The sequence below is a fragment of the Babylonia areolata genome, chromosome 26 (genome assembly GCF_041734735.1).
Source record: "Babylonia areolata isolate BAREFJ2019XMU chromosome 26, ASM4173473v1, whole genome shotgun sequence".
NCBI classification, from domain to species: domain Eukaryota; kingdom Metazoa; phylum Mollusca; class Gastropoda; order Neogastropoda; family Buccinidae; genus Babylonia; species Babylonia areolata.
This window is the reverse complement of record NC_134901.1, coordinates 41,228,720-41,250,922: the sequence shown is the minus strand read 5'-3', so window position 1 is coordinate 41,250,922 and position 22,203 is coordinate 41,228,720. Positions and strand designations below refer to the sequence as shown.

The following is a 22,203-nucleotide window of genomic DNA, read 5'->3' as shown; positions in this document are numbered from 1 at the left end:
TCTTTCCCATGGTAAACTAACGTGTCTACTGCGCCAGGGTTCGTGAGTCACATTTGCAAATACCGGTTCATTTCCAAAGAAAAATATGTATTTCATACCGTTCTTTTCACATCACGACATGATGCTGGTCAATTTTGCCATCATCTGCCTTCCATGCTTTCTGAATCAATTTTCTGGACAGTGCTCCGACAATGTTCATTGAAACAAACCTGGCTAACACATATTTAGATATTTATATACTACACGTTAATAAGCACAGTATGAAGCATTTCCAAGTTGTGCACTGCATAAAATGTCAACAAAATTGTACTTATGAACTAAATGATTCCATGCTGCCTTCGTAAATTCACCTTTGCAGTCAGTATAGTACTGTTTTCATTCTTTATGAAATGTCATGACTGGTAAGAAACTGGAAAACATTCATCAAAGTGAATTTGTGTCTTTTATCAATTTACTATTAAATACATGAAATTTAAAATGTTTGTTTCCTTTTGACCCCAAAGAGCTCTCATTTTCTGTACGGTATCTGCAGTTTCCTACTAACAGAGGTATAGGACAGCATTAGCGCGGTAGCAGTCAGTCACATGTACTGTACTGCACTGTACGCTTTCCTCTGGCGACCCCTTACACTGCACTTGTGTAACCCTGGCTTGCTCTTGCCTTGCCACTCTTTGTAAGGCGCTCTCTCATGGCCAGATGTGTGAAAAATAATTATTAAAAATCAAAATGTAATCATGTTCCCGCCCACCTACAGTGGTCAACAGTGTGATTAATATGATTTATTCTATTTTATCGTGAAAGAAAAGGGTTGTTGCACACATTTAGACCATTTTTGTATCTGCCCTGGACTAACTTCTTAGACAGAGAGAGACAGAGACAGTCTTTGTTTTATGTATCAGCCTGGTTTCAAATATGTAATGATCAGTGTCCTTTTTTTCAATTTGATGATGTGACATAAGAATTAATATGTGACATAACAAGTGGATATCTGTGCAGTTTTGAATGATCATTCATGATTACGATGATCATTGTGATCATTTGGGGCCTAATACGAATTTTGATCTTGATCTTTATCTTGATCTTGAAAGACGCTTGTGGCCTGGTAGTGGCCTTTTCGCCTCGCCATTCTGGGCTCGTCACTATTCTAAAACTTGTAACTGGCATGCGTGGTTATGCCTAGACTAGAGACTAATGGTAGCACTCTGGGTCATAAAGGGCGGGGATACTGGCCCAGTGAGTGTCCAAGCGGCCCTTGAAGGCAGCTAGTGTTGGGGCTGTCACCAACTCTTCTGGGAGACCATTCCAGGTGTTGACCCGTTCCGCGAAGAAGGCACTCCGAACGTTGAGGAGACAGTGGTCCTTGCTCAATTTCAGGCTGTGGCCTCTGCTCGCTTTGTTGCTGGAGAGCGTGAACTGTGGTTTGTCCGTCTTATATACACCATGGACACACTTATATGTGTCAATCATGTCGCCACGTTTCCTTCTGTGGTATAAACTGGGTAGTTTGAGCATGGGCAGCCTCTAACAGTACACTTGGTCCATCAACGAGTCGATAAGCTTTGTGGCGCGTCTCTAACATCTTCGACCTTTGGTAGAATATTTGTCTACGCAGTCATATTCAGTCCTGACAGAAGCATCGAAAGAACACAAAGATACCAATTTAGAGGCTATATACACATCCCTACCTTTCAAATGCTGAATGATTTTGTCGTCGTGGCCATATGTGTGAAGTGACACTGACTTCCAGTTTGCTTCAGTGGTGGTGTTTTTCGGGAGAAGTTCTGTGTCTGATTCAAAAGTCAGCTGACCTGTGGGTTGAGCAAAAGCCCAGAACAAAAATAGTGCACTTATGATGAGCAGTCCAACGTCAAAAATACATATTTTTAATGTGAGTATGTATGATGTATCTTTTTGCAAGTATTTTGAATTTACAACAAAATAACACTAGTATGTCTTTTCCGGTTAGTCTCCCTGACCTTTGATCAACATCCGGCAAAAAGATGGCGACGAGGCGTACACTCCAGCGAACGACCAGTTGTTCCAAAGTTGAACATCTTGTGCGAGGAGAGAGGCAAGCAAGACAATGGATGCCAGACAAACCGTAAGTATTGCTCACGAAGATGGTATTAGTTTTTTTGCTGTTATAATTTTTGGGCTGATTTACGACGCATTTCCTCAACGGCAAAGAACCACCAGTTGTTTACATCGCGAAATCGTTCCCATCTTTACATGGCCTTTGCACGTGGATGCTAAAAATAACCGCACTCGTCACCCGTGCTCGGGGTACTGCGACCTGCGTGATCAACCTGTCTGTCGGCGCGTGTGCCCAGCCCCTGTCGGTCAGCTTATATAAACCTGAAAGGGAGCCAGAGGGATTAGAGTCAGTGGTGAAACTCTGGCTGCCGGTCACTGCGGACGGACATCGAGTTTACGTGACAACCAGTTGACACCCCGTCTGTTGTCGACGTCTGTCTCTGGTGTTCACCACACTGGTTGCGTTTTGTGCAAGTTGTGTTGCACGCTTTTTCTGCGTCATGGCTCACGAGGCATTGCTGAGCTGCGAACTGACACACTCCGGACTGGCATTCACCCTGTCACCAATGAAAGACAACTCGCAGACAGAAGACAGGACCACAGTCGCAGAACCTGTGAAAAATGGACACAGAAACGGACTCAGACTAGCCGGTCACTCAGACAACGGACATGTTCTCGGTGGATGCTTGAGCAAGGGGACACAGAGTGTTGTGGAGAGAGGAAGGACAGTCAGTTCCTCATCCAGTGACATTGACACAGACAACAAAAAGCACAGAAAGAACAAGCACAGGAAAAACAAGGCAGACAAACAGAAGGGCCCCCAAGCCACCACCCCCAGTGCAGACTCCCCACCCAGTTGCCAGGACTGTCAAACAGATCTCCCAGACAGTGATGTGGAGGTATGCCAGAGCTGCTTTGGCCTCAGGAAGCAGAAAGTAAACAATAGCATGGAGGAGTATTGCCGGTTCCCTCTGTCCTTTCTGAAAAAGAAACAGGTTCCACAGTGGTTCTATGAGCCAGAATATGTCAGCTGGCATCCAGTTGATAAGGCAAACAAACCCAGCAGGGAACAGCAAGAGGGAAAACCCCAAATTGATGAGAAGTAAGTTTTGTGTGTGTATATATATATATATAAATAAACACTTCATCATTATGTCTTGGGTTTTACAAATATGGTTTCTGAGGCTCTACTATTCTGCTTTCAGTATGTCGGATTGATCATGGCAAGCATGAACTGGATCTGGTCAAACACTGCCATTAGATTAGTGCAGTGTAGTTTTATTAATGTGTAGCAGTAATGAGTGTGTTTGTGTGTTTGCATGCATGCATGCTGTGTGTGTGTGTGTGTGTGTGATTTAAAATGGAAATCATATTGGAAACGGTTGTATCAGTGCCTGATTGGAATAATACTTCTTTTAATCTCAGTGAACAACATGCAGTCCATGACCTGCCTGGTAACTGCTTTTGGAAAGCAAACCCTGAAATTCCACGCCCCAGTCATCAGTGTTTAGTATAATAATTATTGTATTTGATGATTGGCCGGAGAAAAAATCATGGTTTGTGATTTTTAAGTCTAATTTTCTTAGCGATCATTATGACTATGAGCCAAGATGTATCATTTTTTAATTGTTCACTAATAATGATGACTATGTTACGCATGTGAAACTAAATTGTTTGTGATAGCAGGAAGGCAGATGGGAAAGGGCAGTGTGTGTACATATTATAATTATGTCATTGTGTGTATGGCCTCAGAATATAATCACAGTCAGCAACACCAACATGATTTGCTGTTTTCTTGGAACAGGCAAAATCTGAAAATAGATTTATAGTGCTTCCAGTCACTTCAGGTCAAATGGTCTGAAATTAAGACTTGTTGTACAGAAAGATGAATTTCAGAATTTATCACCAAATGTCATTCAGTGCAGATCTTGTGCATTGTTTTATTACGGTCCACAGTCATCCCTGTGGGCTTATATTCAAATTATCAGTAAAATTATCAATATCAGGGAAAGTTCTGGCCCACTACATGTTCTCTTAACCAGCTTTGATTTACTTACAATGGTTGGTAACTGGGTTGATTGGTGGCGCGTGTTGACTATTGTTGTGGGGTTTTGTTGTTGTTTCTGCAGTATAATAGATGTTCATGCCATTTTTCTATTTTTAGGGACTAAGACTGCCAGAAATATATGAAAAGCGTTCTTTCACTCAAGGAAACTAAATACAGATGCCTGTGGGTGCCGTTTCCAATAATGTGATGAGTATGCCGTGGGGATTATACATTTCATTTGTCAGACAAGGATTTTATTTGAATGAGGAGTAACATGTCTAAGTATTCAGAGTTATTTAGATTGATGAGATCATTAATTGTTGATGAAGCTTTAACACTGACAGAGAAACGCCAAAATGTTACCAGAATAAAAAGCAAAATTTTGTTATTTGTTTAATTTGGTCAGAAAAGTTCTTAGAAATTTGTTTAAGTTGCATACCTTCATTTGATCCTTTTCAGAATGACATAAAAGTTTTTTTTATATAGTTATCAAGGCTTTCTTTGCTTTTTTTTTTTTTTTAAACCAAGGTCCCAGGTGTAGTAGCATGCTCTCAGCACATGTAAAAGAACCAACAGCAACAAAAGGATTGTCTCTGGAAAAATTATGTTGAAAAATCTGTTTTAATAGGAAAACAAATATATATATATACTTGAAGACAGACAGAAAAGGGGGAGGGAAAGGATGGCACTGCACTGTGGCGATGCGCTGTCCCAATGGAGAGCAGCTTGAATTTCATGCAGAGAAAGCTGTTGTGATAGAGAGTAATAAAATGCAATGCCACGCATCACAACACAATGCAGCACTGCAACATCACAACACAACTCAACACAGCACGACACGACACAACACAATACAACATGACACGATTCGACATGACACAGCACATCACTGGGTGTGTTGGTGTGTGTGTGGGCAGGATCCACAGGAACACAGACTCCCTGCTTAGCACAGCACAACATGACACAACATGACATGACACAGCACATCGCTGGGTGTGTTGTTGGCATGGGCAGGATCCACAGGAATACAGACTCAATGCTTAGCACAGCACAATACAGCACAACACAATATGACACAACACGACATATGACATGACACAACACATAGCTGGGTGTGTTGTTGGCGTGGGCAGGATCCACAGGAACACAGACTCCCTGCTCAGCACAGCACAACACAATATGACACAACACGACATATAACATGACATGACACAACGCATAGCTGGGTGTGTTGTTGGCGTGGGCAGGATCCACAGGAACACGGACTCCCTGCTCAGCACAGCACAACACAACATGACACAACACGACATATGACATGACATGACACAACACATAGCTGGGTGTGTTGTTGGTGTGGGCAGGATCCACAGGAACACGGACTCCCTGCTCAGCACAGCACAACACAATATGACATAACACGACATATGACATGACATGACACAACACATAGTTGGGTGTGTTGTTGGTGTGGGCAGGATCCACAGGAACACAGACTCCCTGCTCAGCACAGCACAACACAATATGACATAACACGACATATGACATGACATGACACAACACATAGCTGGGTGTGTTGTTGGTGTGGGCAGGATCCACAGGAACACGGACTCCCTGCTCAGCACAGCCAGCAACTTCACCAACTACAGGGGACTGCTCAACCTCTGCCTCCTGCTGCTGGTCAGTGCTCACTCTAACTTTTTGCTGTAGTGTGGGAATCTGAAGGCACCAGTTGAACTTGCACAGGTCTTTGTGTGTGTGAGTGTGACCATGACGGGTGCAGTAGCCGAATGGTTAAAGCGCCGGACTTTTCAACCTGAGGGTCCCAGCTTCGAATCTCGGTGCACCTGGTGGGTAAAGGGTGGAGATTTTTACCATCTCCCAGGTCAACATATGTGCAGACCTGCTAGTGCCTGAACCCGCTTCGTGTGTATGCGCATGCAGAAGATCAAATACGCACATTAAAGATCCCTGTAATCCATGTCAGCGTTTGGTGGGTTATAGAAACAAGAATATACCCAGCATGCACACCCCCAAAAACGGAGTATGGCTGTCTACATGGCGGGGTAAATAAATAAAAACGGTCATACACGAAAAGTGTTACATGTCTGTCTGAGTCTGCCATTTGTAGGAGACAATTTTTTTTATTATTCAGTTTGGCATTGTGTTTGGTACACAAAATGCTGTCTGTTTTAGAAAAAAAAGCAAGGAATTTTCTTCTTCTTTTTTTTCTTTTTCTTTTGTTGTTGTTGTCACATGTGTGAACCCTGTAACTTAAAAAAAATAAAAATAAAAAATCCAGCGTTTTGGATAGCCCATGTAAGCCCACAATTTCTCGCAATCCCACGATTTCTCACACTTTGAATGTATGTATTTTTGAGCTGGGAGGGAAGATGGTTTGCTTGTAGTTGTATAGTGCTCCGTGCACCACACAAGATGTTTTTGTGTTTTTTGTTTTGTTTTTTCCCCCACTTAAATATTAAAGTGCAGGCAGAGATAAGCTTTTGAGTGCACCAGGTAGTGTGAATCGTCATGTAAGAAGTCAGGTGTCATGACCTCTAGGCCAATGGCCTCACTCACGGCTAGTGGATGGCAGCAGATTCATATAAACCTACCTTTATGCTTTGTGGCATCAGCTGTTCTGACGTTTCTTGTCAAGATAATGGAAAGAATTGTGATCACCAGTGGTTTCACTACAGTCCATTATACTACTATTTTCATTGACTGATAGCACCCCCTACAGCTACAGCAAAGGACAGTGACCTTAAAGTAAAGAGGTCAGTGACCAGCTTTGTGTGCAGAAAACAAACCATGAATTTATCTGCTCAGCACTTATATCATTGAATTGGCAGTTTCATTGTATCATGGGCGTCGTAATTGAAGCTGATTTGAAGATTTTGGTGATGGCCAGTAACTGATTGTGATGTTGTACCAAGGGACGCTAGCCTCAGTTCATAGAGGGTAATACCCTCGTTGGGTTTCTCTTTTACCCGATGTCAGTGGGACGGTGGTCACCTGCCATCCACTCAGCAGTACAGCAGCAGAAAGTTTTGCTTTCTGGTTGAACTTTTTAAGAGACTGAAGTTTTATCAAGGTAAAGGTCCTTGCCCTTTTTGGTTGATAGTGAGAGACTGAATGGGTTTGTACATGAGTGTGTGCATATATATGTGTGGACTTGGTTGCATTGGTCTGTTTTTATAAAGTATGGAGGCATGCAGTAATCAGTGATGAATAGCAAGCACTCTGATGGATTTTAAACCTGGGGGGATGTTTGGAGAAATGGGTTTGGGGTGATTGAAAGAATTTCCGGTCAGGAAATCTCTTCAATGTGTATCACTGGAATTAGATATATACACAGTTCTCTGAATCACACTGATTGACATTTTGATTTGCAGGGAGGGACAGGGGAGGGGGGGGGGGTGTTGGGGGGGGGGGATTTCAAAGCATTTTCTAATATTTGATGAAGTTTAGTACTGTTAAAGGAATTGCACGCTTTTCATTTAAACAGGAGGCTGCATTATTTACTGTAGTGTGTGTGAAACAGGCTGGGCAGAGACTGCCTGCTGTGTGTGCATGTGCATTTTTTTTTTTTTTTTTTTTTAATGCTGTGGCTATTGTTGCTGTGTGCGTGTGTGTGTGTGTGTGTGTGCAAGTCATCAACAATTTTATTTAATCTTCCCTTACTTGTGCAGGTGCTAGCAAATGCAAGGCTTTGCATGGAAAACCTGATAAAGTGAGTCGCTTTCCTTCACAAGATGAAATTTCAACACAACACATACAGTGATGCACACACGTGCACATAATTGCATTAATGCACACACACACACACATACACACACACACTGTCTCACTCACTCACTCTCTCAAATAATAATGATAATAATAATAATGATGGACATTTGTTGGGTGTTTTAGACTGACTACACTGACTTGCAATATGGACAGCCAACAATTGACTTTATGTAAAAATTGTTTATTTTTGGTTGGTTGGTTTCAACTGTTGCATCTGAATATTGTGTATCACTGTCCGTATTTGTGAAGTTTTTATGTAAACTTTTTTTTTGGTTCATTTTAAATTTCATTACAATTGGACATATGACACCAGGTACACACACAAACACAAGCGCGCATGTGTGTGTGTGTGCGCGCGCACACACACACACACACACACACACACATAATAGCATGATGACAACAAATTTTTTTTTTTCCGTTTCAGATATGGGGTTCTGATCAATCCTGTGTACATAGTCCAAAACTGTTTTGGGAATTTGAACAACTGGCCAAACGCAAAGATTCTGCTTTGTAAGTATTCACTCAACAGTTCACTCTTTTCTACACACACACACACACACACACACACACACACACACACACACACATATGTATGTATGTATGTCTGTGTGTGTGTGTTTGTAGTGATAGGAACATACTACACTGTAGAAATTATTTTCTGCTGGCTTCCGTTATGTTGCAATTTATGTTGTGATGTTGTGTGTTAGTGCGCGCACGTGTGTGTGTGTGTGTGTGTGTGGACATGCACACGTCACACCACACACTACAAAATGGGAGTGAGAAGTCCTTGTACCAAGAACCTGCATATGATGTGTAAAGGATACTTTTGATACAAATCTTAATGTCCACATGTATTCATGCAAGTCAGCATACACTTGAATCATACACCTTTTTTTGTCTTCTTTTTTATAAAGAAAACTGTGTGAGATGAATAAATGAGATGAATAAATGAATAAAAAATCAACAACAAAACGATGAAAGGAAAAAAAAACAAACTTGTCCAGCCTTAAAACCATTGTGGTTGAGGAGAAGAATTGGTTAAAAAGAGCATGTCTGAGATTGCAGTTTTATGCCGTATATCTAGAAACAGTAATTCTTTTGTTTCTGTGTTGATTCTGAATATTTGCTTCTTTTCTTTTCCCCTTGCCAGATCAGGGAGTTCATCCACTGGTCGCTTTTGTTCTGCAGCACCTTCTGTCCAAGGTGAGTGAACCGTGGGTTTACTGGTGTGGACGTACTCTTTTGCATATGTGTGTGTATGTGTATGTATCGGGTGTCCCCCAAAAAGTGAACCAACACCTAGCAGCTGGCATGATGAACATTATGAAGGTCACATTGCACAGCTCTGACATTGGATTTTTTGACATGCTGTTTTGAGTTTGACAATACTCGCATAATATGCGTCCGAACTTTCACATATTTTGCAGACTTGTTGTAGATACGCTAAGGTTACTGTGTGAAAATTTTCAGTGAATTCGGTTTCTCTATCACTGAGAAAATACTTGTCAAAAAGCGGTTCATTTTTGGGGGGACACCCGATATATGTGTGTATGAATTTTTTTTGTCATGTTCCTTTACATTGGTACAGTCGTGTCTTGTGAAGCGCATTCAGTAAAGTTCTAAAGCTCTTGAGTTGGACTTGAGGTGTGCTGTATCAAAATGGTTCATTGATTATTAGTACCGTTATAAAATACCCTTTGGTTGGCGCACATTAATGATACACGCTCTGATTTAGCTTTGATTTATTGAGATGCATGCCTTCACGAACATACACGAATGTGTACATATGCACAAGCACACTCATGATTGCATATATGCATTTGCATGTGTGACAGTGTGTGTGTATGTGTGTTTGTGTGTTTGTAACTACTATTAAAGGAAGTGTGGGAGATGGATTTTGTTCACCGTCTTGACAATTCACATGTTCTGAATATGCCCACTGTCTCTTCGTTCATTGGTGCATACGCACTTGCATACATGATGAACTCATGCACTCATTGAATCTGTCTTCTCCACTTGGGCATTAGTGAGTTCTCCTTTCTTATTTTATTTTTTGGTTAAAACATGCACGCTTGTGTGCGTGCACACGCACACGCACACGCACACACACACGCACACACACACACACACACACACACAGAGGTATAATATGTATGCAGCTTATCATGCAGACCTGTACTGGCATCCACAATGTTGTTGAGCACATTCATGTGTGATATTATTTTATCAGTCTTGATAACTTCTTTGTTTTGGGGTGGTTGTTTTTTTTGTCATGCGTAATATTATTCTATCGGACTTGATAGCTTCTTTCTTTTGTTCTGTCATCTATCAGTACTGAGCGACTGTTGTTGTGCTTTTGCTGTCTATCTTGATCATTCTGATTTGTTCTATTTGTCAGTCTAGAGGAATGTTTTGTTTTGTTATCTGTTTTGTTATCTGTTATTAGTATTAATGTTGTTTTGTTTTTCGGCCACTTAGTGGCAGGTCTGTTTATGTTTATCTCTGCATTTGTGTGACGGTGATGAAATTCATGTGGTGGAAATCCCCAAGTTTGTAATCTTGACTGGACATCTCTAAACTTTCTTTCTTCATCCGTCTGTCTGTCTGTCTGTCTGTTTCCGTCTGTGTGAATAGCAGAGTACACTCTGTGTAAATTGAGAGCAGTTTTGGAGGCAGACATTGTAATGTGCCCCATACTCTGTAGCGTTCAAAGTGTCTGCCGTTCGGTGGTGCGAGGACAGTGTTTTGGTATTATGATTATAAAACTCCACTCTTAAATCAAAGATGGGTCCACATGGTATTATTTCTTCTGCCCTTAATAGAATCTGATCTGGAAAGCATCATCCTCCCCTCTGGTTTTTTTTGTGTTTTTTTTTAATTTTATCTATTATTATTTATTACATATTGATACATGATTATTTATGTAGAACTTAATACTAAAATATTTTCCAGCTAGTTAATCCCCCATTGCATGATGAGTAATAACTACAGCTTGGCCTAAATTTTGATATCATTAACGCTCAGGGCACCTCTTTCAACCAGGCGGCTATCCAGCTGTTGATGTTTTATTGATTTTTTTTTTTTTTTTTTTAAATAATATTTTTCGCCCACCCAGTACAGTGCGTTGAAGCAGGCCTCAAGGACCATGAAATGTCAATCCCGATAGGACCCACAGTAATTGAATGTGTAAGTAAAATGTATGCTTATATCCACCTGATTGAAAAGGCCAGAATAAAATCACGCATGACTGGCTCCTACTTCTTACACTGAAGGGATGGGAGTGACCACTTCTGCAAGGAATCTCCTCAACCGTTCAGAAAACCATCATGCAGCTTTAAGTATGACGGAAGGTTCTATGCACCAGAGTAGATATTGTGGGGCTGTGTGTGTGTGTGTGTGTGTGTGTAGAGGGGGTGGGTAGAGTTGGGAGGTCGGGGATGAGACTGGATGTATGTTTTGTACATCACTTGGTCAGAAATAAAACATCGGAGACACACACACACACACACACACACACACTCATGCACATAGATGAATGATTAATTCATTTTAGGTCATGACCCCAGATTAAACTAAAAGGGTTTTGGACACCGTACAGTATCTTTTAAAGGGGACATAAAGTAATAAACATCTCAAATTATTTGTGTATGTTTATTTATGTTTGCACCTGTTGAATAGTGAATTAGATTCTTGGCCTGTGCAGAGACAATAACCCTGTCTTCAGGTATGGGCAGGAGAGGGAGAGAGAGAGAGAGACAGGGGGAGAGAGGGAGAATGGCTGGTAGGGGAAGGAGAGAATTCCGCTAAATGTTTCACCCCAAGCTGCTGACCCAAGACAAGAGTTTTCGGGTTGGGCAGTCCTGACTTAAGCTACTTGTTGACGGGTCGATTTGAGGACGGTGCCGTAACGGAGTGGGGAAAACATGTCGAGGTGTTTTTGTACAATGTGGGTTGGGTTGTTGGTCGTGCTCGAGCATTAAGTATTGTTGGTTTTGTTTTTGTATTTGTTGTATTTGTATTTCTTTTTATCACAACAGATTTCTCTGTGTGAAATTCGGGCTGCTCTCCCCAGGGAGAGCGTGTCGCTACACTACAGCGCCACCTTTTTTTTGTGTGTGTGTATTTTTTCCTGCATTTTTTTTTAATATTTGTTTTTCCTATTGAAGTGGATTTTTCTACAGAACTTTGCCAGGAACAACCCTTTTGTTGCCGTGGGTTCTTTTTTAAGTGCATGCTGCACACGGGACCTCGGTTTATCGTCTCATCCGAATGACTAGCGTCCAGACCACCACTCAAGGTCTAGTGGAGGGGGAGAAAATATCGGCGGCTGAGCTGTGATTCAACAAGGCCATGACTCCACTGGTCGGCTGCTCTGCCAGTAGTTCGTGGGGAATTTTCGTTTCAGCTTACTGCGCGTTTTTGTGTGTGGCAGGGTTTGACCTACTTTCTCTGTGCTGTCAGCGACCACCGTAGACTACGATCAATATTAGAGCCAATGCAGGATAGGGTCGATGGCGAAGGGGAGGGGGTGGGGTTGAGGAGCGCGTGCTGAAACTCGAAGGTTGAGTGAAACAGAGAGAGGAGGTTGCTGGGGGTGGCGGTTGGGGAGGGACGTTAGAGCGATGGCGACGGCACCACCCAGTTTTGACGTTCTCACGTGCTGTTGGTTTGTTTTCATAGCAAGCAGACTTAATCGACGACTGACTCGCCTTGAAATCGATGGGGAAAAGTGTGTGTGTGTGTGCTTATTTTCGGGAGAGATCTTGTCTGTATGCGCTGAGAATGAGCATAGCATTAGAATCTTCAGAACGAGCATTAGAACCTTCTTATTCTCTGGTATACACACACACACACACACACACATGAAGGCATCCCACGGACACCAGCGCGATTCAAGTTAGGCTCACAGAGAGCGTGGATGCCTGAATGGCTCAGTCAACTTGAGACCCAAGCGATAATTTGGAAGCCGTTTCTTTTGTGACCTTATTGGAAAGAAACTGAAAGTGATAAGCCTTCGTTTGCAATTTTAATACGTTGTACTTTGTTGACTGCGCAAAAGTTGTCCCGGTAAAAAGACGACCGACCACCAGTAAAAAGCGGTGAAAGTGATAGTCCTTCATTTGCGTTATTAGTATGCTTTACTTTGTTGACTGCGCAAAAGTTGTCTGGGCTCGGTCTGCCACCGGCTGTCTGGCCTGTTGGATTTTGTTTTCGTTTTATTTGTTATGTTGGTTATCATTCACACGGCATCCACTGACTCCACGCGCAGTTAACAAGGAGAAAACAGCAACCGATTTTACTGAGTCCCGGCCGTGCCCCGCGTCAAGTTGTCGTCCAGAACAACAGGCAGTTCTGGTTTCAGCCAGGAAAGGGGTTGCGTGACGTTGATTTGTACATTATGGTTTGTGGCTGTGTATGTGTTGATTACGATTCACTACAGCAATGATAAAAAAATAAAAAAACACTCATAGTCACCGGCCGCCGCGCTCAAAGACACAAACATAACGCGATTTGGGAGCTGGCCGGTAAATCATAAGTAATCCAAATAAAGCTTGTCCTCTTTCATGGACTTGCACCCAAACGACTTTCACAGGCCCCCAAGAGGTCACCGGCCTTACCTGACCTTAGGCCCTGTTTTGACCTCAGTGGAAAAAGGCCAAGAGGTCCGGCATACTCAGTGCGCCGGGCCGCTCTTGCCTTCCTGTTTTGACAGGCCGCGACAGTCAGCTGTTAAAAAAACAAAGAAAACCCAGACCCGTCGTGTTGTTTTCGTGAAACCACCAACCGCGCACCGCCCTCTCCCCCCCCCCCACCCCCCCACCCCCCTGTTTTGTGTGTGTGCATGCATGAATCATAAACCCCGTTATCGGCGCATCAGTCAAAACATCCAAGGCCGGTCAAGGTGACACGAATTGATTGCCGATGATCCAATATCGTCTGTCTGTCGGACGGGCGCGGGTTTCCCTGCTTGTGCTGGCGGTTGTCTGCAATCCGTCGGGGGAGGGGGGGGGGGGGGGATGGGCACTACGTGCTTGTCCGCACCTTCTACCTGCCCCTTCCTGCTCTCCTTGTGGGGAAACTACTGGGAGGTCAAGGCCGCTCGCACGTGCTTGCCAACTCCGTGTCGCGTGGGCTTTCAATGAAATAAAAGTGCAAAAGCGCACCCCCCCCCCCCCTTCCCTCCAACCCCCCACCATCTCCCCCCTCCCACACACTCACCTTCACCCACCTGCTAAGTTCAAGTTAAAACAACACAAAACTGAGACCCACGCTTGTTTATGTATGTCGCGGAAAAGTTGGGTTTCCAAAACAGGTGCCATCATCACCCCCCCCCCCCCCCCCCCCCGCCCCTTCCCCACGGCCGCTGCCTTTCTCCTGTACATTTCCTCCTTTTGTCCAGTCAGCGAATAAACAGCGTTATTTATGGGGCTCACAATTTTCCTCTTTTTGTGAAACCCATTGTTTTGTCGGATACTCCCCCCACCCCCCATATATATATGTATATATATATATATATATATATATATATATATATGTGTGTGTGTGTGTGTGTGTGTGTGTCCGTTTGCTTATTACTGAAGACAACTGCACATATTAAGTCCGATTTGTTTTATACGTCTTGGTTATTTGGGTCCAAACTAGGCTTACATTTTTACTTATCCTTTCATTTGATTACTTTATATAATATATATACATCTTGCTTATTTAGGACCAAGGACCAAGTCCGGCCGCATTATTGTTTGTTTTTTAAAAGAGAATAAATAAAACGGTGTGTGTGGGAGAGGGGGGGGGGCAACAATATGTATCAGGAGAGTTTGGTGTTCTCCAAATACTAGATGATAACATTACGATGCTGAAAAAAAATCTTTTTCAGATTATGATGGGTGTAATGTTATTATGTAAATGAAAAGAAATGTTTTCAACCGTTGTTTTAATTAAAAGATCACAGTCATGACAGTTGATGTGTGTGTGTGTGTTTCGAATGAAGAAAAAAAAAACCCCGAAAGACGTAACGATGAAGATTAATTAACAACGGTTTGAAGCTCTACTCTGTGACCAAAAAAAAAAAAAAAAAAAAAAAAAAAAAAAAAAAGCACGAGAGAGCTCAACTTCAGAATCATGGTCAGAGTGTGCATGCTTGCCGCATGGGCCGCGCGTCAGTCAGTGCGTGCCTGGCTTGTCAGTCTGATGACCAGTCAAGTCACGTACACTTCTTAGGCCGGCATGTCGGGTCATGGGCACCGCCGTTACCTCTGATCGCCCGATAAGGAGGTCACATGAACCGTTGGTCTCGGAGAACACATAACAGTTCAAAACTGGCGCCTCACTGACAGCTGCAACGCCGGGACGAGGTCCTTGGGACCATGAACCTATGAATAGATAGATGTGTACGTCCGTGCTTGCGACACCATTACATGTAATCATGCATGTGTCAGTCATGTCTCGCTCACAACAGGTTGCATTGCAAGGAAGGTTGCATGGAGTCTAGGGCACTGCATGCCATGTCCACGAACTTGCATTGTCACTATTTATAACAAGCTCGTGAGGCCATCATGCACTGCTGCTTTTAGGGACTGATTGTTGCTGACGTAACAAGGCCGTGCTCAGGGGATTTCATCCCTCCCCACCCCAACCCCCTCCCTCACTCTTCTTCCCCGTTATATGATCATCGATGGAGGTGCACACCAGTCAGGGAGGGTGGCGCGGGTGAAGGTTCTATTGGGGATGGATAAAGAGTGGAGGTGTAGGGGTTTCATCCCTCCCCACCCCCACGCCCCTTCTCTATCTCCTCCTTCCCCGATATGATTATGATCATCGATAGAGGTGTATCAGTCAGTCAGGGTGGCGTGGGTGAAGGTGCTGTTGGGGAAAAGATAAAAGGAGTTGTGGCGTTCATCCGGGTGCACGTGCACAGAACGTGGTGAGAGTGTCGCTTTGACCATTATGTAAAAAGATAAGCGACACGTCCTTGAGTCCCCTCGCTCTGCTCCTCCCCTCTCACCCCCCACTACTGCTCTCCATCGCTATCTTTCCTTAGTCTCTGTCTGTCTGTCTGTCTGTCTGTCTGTCTCTCTCTCTCTCTCTCTCTCTCTCTCTCTCTCGCTCTCTCTCGCTCTCTCTCTTTCTTTCTCTATCTGTCTCTCTCTCTCTCTCCACACACAGACCCATGCATGCTCGCGCGCGCGCACACACACACACACACACACACACACACACACACACACACACACACACACACACTTTTCCCTTGGTCCTCTCACCCTTTGGTATCCACTGCAACCCCCACCCTCCGTCCGCCCAGCTCTCCCCCCCCCCCCCCCCCCTCTCTCTCTTCCCCCCCCCCCCCCCCCACCCCTCCTCCCACACCGTCCAATGTGTCCCACAGGTTACGTTTTGACAGACAGGGTCATGTCGTGTTTTTGTCTGATAAAAGGGTATTGAATAACAACAGACTGCACACCTATTCCAGTACTAGTAGACACCGGTGACTGGAGTGACTTGTGGGATTTTTTTTTCATGCCCGGTCACTGATGGTCTCACAGCAGGTTTCACTACTGGTGCCGTTGAAATAACTGAACCCCCATTACATCCCACACCCACCCTCAGTACTGTTTCTTGTGGTTGGTTAGTTGGGGAATTACAGAGATTGGGGAGGGGGGGGGGGAGCAGGGTTGAGGGGGGGTTGGGGGGGGGGGGTCATTTGTCACTTTTGCCGGTGTGTTTTTTGACAGGTGGTGGCAGTTGCAGTGTGTGTTGTATCACTGAACACGAAAGTGTCAACGCGCCCTCTTCGGGGCGACAGCAGACAGTTTCACACGGAGGAATCCCGCGGTGACAAAACAGTGACAAAACACAAAAACACAATCGCTGAAAATATCGCTGATGCAGATTTGCCTCCGCCTTCTCCGTTTCTTTTTCTTTTCCTTTCTTTAATTTTTTTGAATTTTTTTATAATCAATTAGACGAAACTGTTTAGTTCGCTGGTTTATTTGGTTCACAAAAAACCCCCAAACTACTCTGAATGTCAAAAAGAAGATACTAAAACATTTTTTTTTAAAAAAATAAATAAATAAATAAATAAAAGATGGAAACTTGACGTCCATGTTCAGGGACAACAGACCAACCAATAAAAACCACCAGGGTCGAAGTAAGTAGGACACAGTGTCTGTCTGCTGTTGACAGGTAAAGGGGTCTCTTGTCACTGAACCTGATGACAGCTTAAACAAATAATGCTTGCTCAGAGAAGTGGGTCATATATTAAAAAAATAATATTTGTGTGTGTGTGTGTGTGTAGAGAGAGAGAGAGAGAGAGAGATGGGGGGGGGGGGGGCAAATAAAAGGGGAAAAAATGTATGTATATACATTTCTCTCTCTCTCTCTCTCTTTTTTTTTTTGTTGTTGTTTTTTTTGTGTTTTTTTTGTTTGTTCCTCCTTCTCCTTTTTCTTTGTACCACTGCCAAGGAAGAAAGGTGAGGGTGGGGGCTAGGATGGGGGGTGGGGGTGGGGGGGTATTGGTTAGGTGTTTATGGAGGTCACACCCTGGTCATACCTTGCTGTTGTGGGCTTGGTCTAGAGACCTTTGACATTGAACCTCAACTGACCCCTGACATTTGTGCTGACAAGTCAGTCCTACAGCTGACCAAGAGGCGCGGGAAATTTACTTCTTTTTGTAGATATATATATATATAAATTTGTTTTGACTGATACAGCGATGTGTTACATAGAAGTGGAGGCTTGGGGAGGGGTGGGGGTGGAGTTTTTTTTGCGGGGATGCATAATGTCTATAACCAGCATGCCAATGTGTGTGCAAGTGCATGTTTGTGTGTATGCATTTGTGTGTATGTGTATGTTTATCCCATCCCAAATTTCAATTACAACAGTTTTGTGCTTGGAGTTGGACATAATTATGGTTACAGGAAGAGTGTGTCAGTTCTGAAGTTTAACTCTCTCCATACAAACGGCGAAAGAGACGACATTAACAGCGTTTCACCCCAATTACCACCATCAAAATATTGCAAGCGGAAGGCTCTTATACTGAAGAGGTGAATGTTGACAAAGAATACCGCAATTCTGACAACGGAAGCTAAAGGTTGGGTCATTCAGACACCCACTGGACATCCGAGGGGTCTGTGTAGAGGAGAAGAGAGGACTGGCCGTACTGAGTGAGTTAAGAGGGCTGTGTGACCATACAGCCACATATGGGAGTGTGTGTTTAACAAGTGTGTGAATGTTTCATTATGTTTGCATGTACATAACACGTGTGCAGATGTGTAAATTGATATTGAATAATGTATGGTTTTTGTGCGCACGCACAAACACACTCATGCACAGCACACTCATGTTTGATTCGTTGGTCTAAATAGTCATCTTGGTCACGTAAATTCTTCATGTCTACTGATGTTTTGTGCGTTTCGAAGATTTTTTTAACCTGACCATCTTGTACCCCTGATATATATCCCCACACTTTCTGCCAAGTTTATTCCCAATACAGTGCTTTTGTTTTCCTTTCTAAATCATTTTCTGTTTCATTCACTTTTAGTCTGTGTCTAACAATCCTTTAACTCACTCAGTACGGCCAGTCCTCTCTTCTCCTCTAAACAGACCCCTCGGATGTCCAGTGGTGTCTGAAAGACCCAGCCTTTAGCTTCCGTCGTCAGAACTGTGGTATTCTTTGTCAACATTCACCTCTTCAGTATAAGAGCGTTCTGCTTGCAATATTTTGATGATGGTAATTGGGAGAACGCTGTTAACGTCGTCTCTTTCACCGTTCGTATGGAGAGAGTTAATGTAAATACTTATGCATGTATTTATTTATTCATGTATTGAATTATTTGTATATTTGTTCATTTAACCTAACATTTGGTGTCATATACTGTATATTTCACCATGTCAGACTGATGCAAACCAGGCCTGTTGGTTTGCTTCACTTGGCCAAAATCCATAGCAGTTCTTTATTTAATCTAACATTCTGTGTGGTGACTATCAGCTTTAACATGCTTGTGTCCAGTTCTCCACTTGGCAAGCATTTGTGTGAGGGGCAACGATATCACATTATCAGAGTGATTTTGGGGTACCAGCTGCCAGTTTTCTATACATGGGTGACATAGACCTTGAAACAGGGAACCTTGAACTAATAGCTGGGCAAGATAATGGAGTTGACTAAGACAGGCACTTGAAGGTTAGGTCTGTGATGACTGCTGTATGTGTGTGTGAGTTGGGGGGGGGGGGGGGGGGGAGGAGCAGGAAAGCGAGAGAGAGATGGATTGGGGGTATTTTCAGTCTAATGCATGGTGTAAGACAAAGGGTTAAAATTGATGAAATGTGAGAGAAAAACAGAAAAGATAGGCATGTGATACTTATTCATGTGAGGGTGTGTGTGTTGTGTCTGTGTTGAAATATTTATGTGTGTGTGTGTGTGTGTGTGTGTGTGTGTGTGGTTGCTGCTGCCCAGTCTAAAAGGAAATAAACTAAGTACGAAGGCATAATCAAAATGAAGAAAAGTATCAGTGCAACATATTTCATTCTCACAACAGTGTCAGCAATATCAGTTCTGAGATAAAAATTGACAAGAATGGAATCCAGAAACTGTTCACAGAATGTCAGTGAACAGTGTTTGAAACTTGGACATTGAAATGTTATTTAGGCATTTGTGTTTGAGAACTGCAATACATGACTTATGTTATATGCATTCTTGCTGAATTTTGTTGTGAATGCATTCATTTTTCTTCCCACAACACCTCCTGCATACACATAAGATGCTGTTGATAGCCTGTTTGTTGTTGTTGTTCAGTGTTGTGTCATTCCAGTTAAGTCATCACTCAGCTTACATTAGAGATACAATTTGGCTGACAGCAAAATGAGAGCTGTTTGGTCAGTTGTTTATTCACTGCAATGGGAATTGGTTTACAGTGAAGTCTTTTGTGAAGAGCTGTGACTGCCCAACTAGGAGGCAGGATTGCACTGGCTGTCAGTGCTGAAGTTTTGAAGGTTTGTCGGCACTTGGGGACCAGTCCAACGCTGAATGTTCTAAAGCTTTCTTGCCAAGAAATGATCGATTGATTGATTGATGTGGATACTTATATAGCGCCTATCCTCGGTCAGAGACCAGGCTCTAAGCGCTTTACATACACGGGGACATTTGCACCACAGGCTGCCTACCTGGGTGGAGCCGACTGACGGCTGCCACTGGGCGCTCATCATTCGTTTCCTGTGTCATTCAATCAGATTTCAGACGCACACGCATACACACTCAGACAGACATGTAACATTTTATGTGTATGACCATTTTTATTTATTTACCCCGCCATGTAGGCAGCCATACTCCGTTTTCGGGGGTGTGCATGCTGGGTATATTCTTGTTTCCATAACCCACCGAACGCTGACATGGATTACAGGATCTTTAACGTGCGTATTTGATCTTCTGCGTGCGCACACACACGAAGGGGGTTCAGGCACTAGCAGGTCTGCACATATGTTGACCTGGGAGATCGCAAAAATCTCCATCCTTTACCCACCAGGCGCCGTCACCGGGATTCGAACCCGGGACCCTCAGATTGAAAGTCCAATGCTTTAACCACTTGGCTATTGCACCCATCAGGGGTGTAACTTGGACAAGGCATTCTTCAGCTTCCTCCTCTGCTGTCATGATGGAGATAGTTTGACGTGACATGACTGTGATGCCGGTGGTGACATGTCCTGTGTAGGGCCCTGCATCCTTCCTGCTCATCACTTCACCATCACCACTGCTGTGTCACTGTGCTCTGGTACTGCAGCGTGGCTGCTTTACAAACACACACACACACACACACACGTCACAGACAAGACAAACTGCAGGCTTCTGTAGTACTTGAATTGACACAATCTGGGTAGTTTCTGTCACCTGCTTGGCAGTTGTAGCAAGCATATTAAGCTCTTGTGCACACTTGGTGTTCATATACTTGAAAATACACTTTGTGCACATTCAGGCATTCATCTATGTGCGTGTGTGTGTGTGTGTGTAGTTGCAAGCACATTAAGCACTTGTTCACTTTTGGTGTTCATGTTTTTAAAAGAACAGGCATACATTGGTTGTGTGTGTGTGTGTGTGTGTGCGCGCGTGCTCACGCTCATGTGCATGCATGCAGTCATGCACACTCATCTTATAAACATGTATATACATGTGAGTCAATGTAAAAGATTTTTATAACAGAGTGATGCAGTTGGATGATTTAAGAAAACAACATAAGCAAAACCACAACCAGATTTATCTTGATGAATTTATCAGTTATTGCCTTCAGGAATAAAAATGCAAAGGAATATACAGACTTTGGACAGAAATAGTTGTCAGTTTCACAAATTTGAAAAAAAAAAGACAAAGATTTTGGACCGGTGATGAAACTTATTACCAACAGTATTCTTGTCACATTTTCTGCAAACAATTTTTGTTTTTGCAAACCTGTCTGTTCTGTGAAATGTTTTGTGTATTTGCAGATACATATATATATATATATATATATAGATAGATAGATAGATAGATAGAGAGAGAGAGAGAGATAGATAGAGATAGATAGATAGATAGATAGATATATGTAAATACAAACAGAAAATTCAGAACAGAACTGTGTGTGTTGCAGGGTCGAGTTCCGGAGTGGCTGGGGGTGGCGGTGACTTTCGTCAATGGCACAGTGCAGCTTGTCTATCCGGCCTGGGTCGTTCTCTATGAACATCCCAACCCTGGTATGTAGAAAGGGTTTGTAGGGATTGTGTACATGTGTGTGTGTGTGTGTGTTGCTGTGCTTGCTTGCTTGCTTGTGTTTGAGTGTGTGTGTGTGTACATGTGTGAGCGTTTTATCACATGTTCATTCCAACAAAAAATATTTATAGGCATTAGAGGCAGAGATATGCTCAAGGGTACAAGTGCATTGCAGACATGCAAAATTTGAAGGAGACAATTTTTTTATTATTCAGTTTGGCATTGTGTTTGGTACAGAAAATGCTGTCAGTTTTAGAAAAAAAAAAAGCAAGGAATTTTCTCCTCTTTTTTTTTTTTTTGTTTTGTTTTGTTTTTTGTCACATGTGTGCGAACCCTGTAACTAAAAAAAATTTGTAAAAAATTAAAAAATCCAGCGTTTTGGATAGCCCATGTAAGCCCACGATTTCTCGCAATCCCACGATTTCTGACACTTTGAGAGAAACAGTGGGATTGCGAGAAAATGCGATTGTCGCCCTCCCACGTTTTCTCTCTGTTGCGAGAAATCACACAGAACTGTGCGAGAAAGCTTGGGGAGTCCCCCTTATTTTGATCGAAAACTATTTCCTTTATCATCAGAGTTGGTATCTTGTCTTTTCCG

General features: G+C 43.1%; 1 protein-coding gene across 2 annotated transcripts in view; it reads left to right on the top strand.

Moving 5' to 3' along the window:
* The window catches only part of LOC143300132 (diacylglycerol O-acyltransferase 1-like), a 40,142-nt gene that overhangs the window by 3,670 nt on the left and 14,269 nt on the right, over nucleotides 1-22,203 (top strand). Inside the window, exons 2-7 of one of the 2 annotated variants that reach the window (XM_076613668.1) lie at nucleotides 1,967-2,101; nucleotides 5,671-5,758; nucleotides 7,771-7,811; nucleotides 8,298-8,383; nucleotides 9,024-9,076; nucleotides 21,487-21,589. In XM_076613668.1, coding sequence (XP_076469783.1) covers nucleotides 2,001-2,101; nucleotides 5,671-5,758; nucleotides 7,771-7,811; nucleotides 8,298-8,383; nucleotides 9,024-9,076; nucleotides 21,487-21,589 — 472 coding nt within the window. In that variant the 5' untranslated portion in view covers nucleotides 1,967-2,000. Of the gene's footprint in view, nucleotides 1-1,966; nucleotides 2,102-2,321; nucleotides 3,137-5,670; nucleotides 5,759-7,770; nucleotides 7,812-8,297; nucleotides 8,384-9,023; nucleotides 9,077-21,486; nucleotides 21,590-22,203 lie in introns of those variants that run through there. The other variant, XM_076613667.1, reaches the window with a different exon arrangement.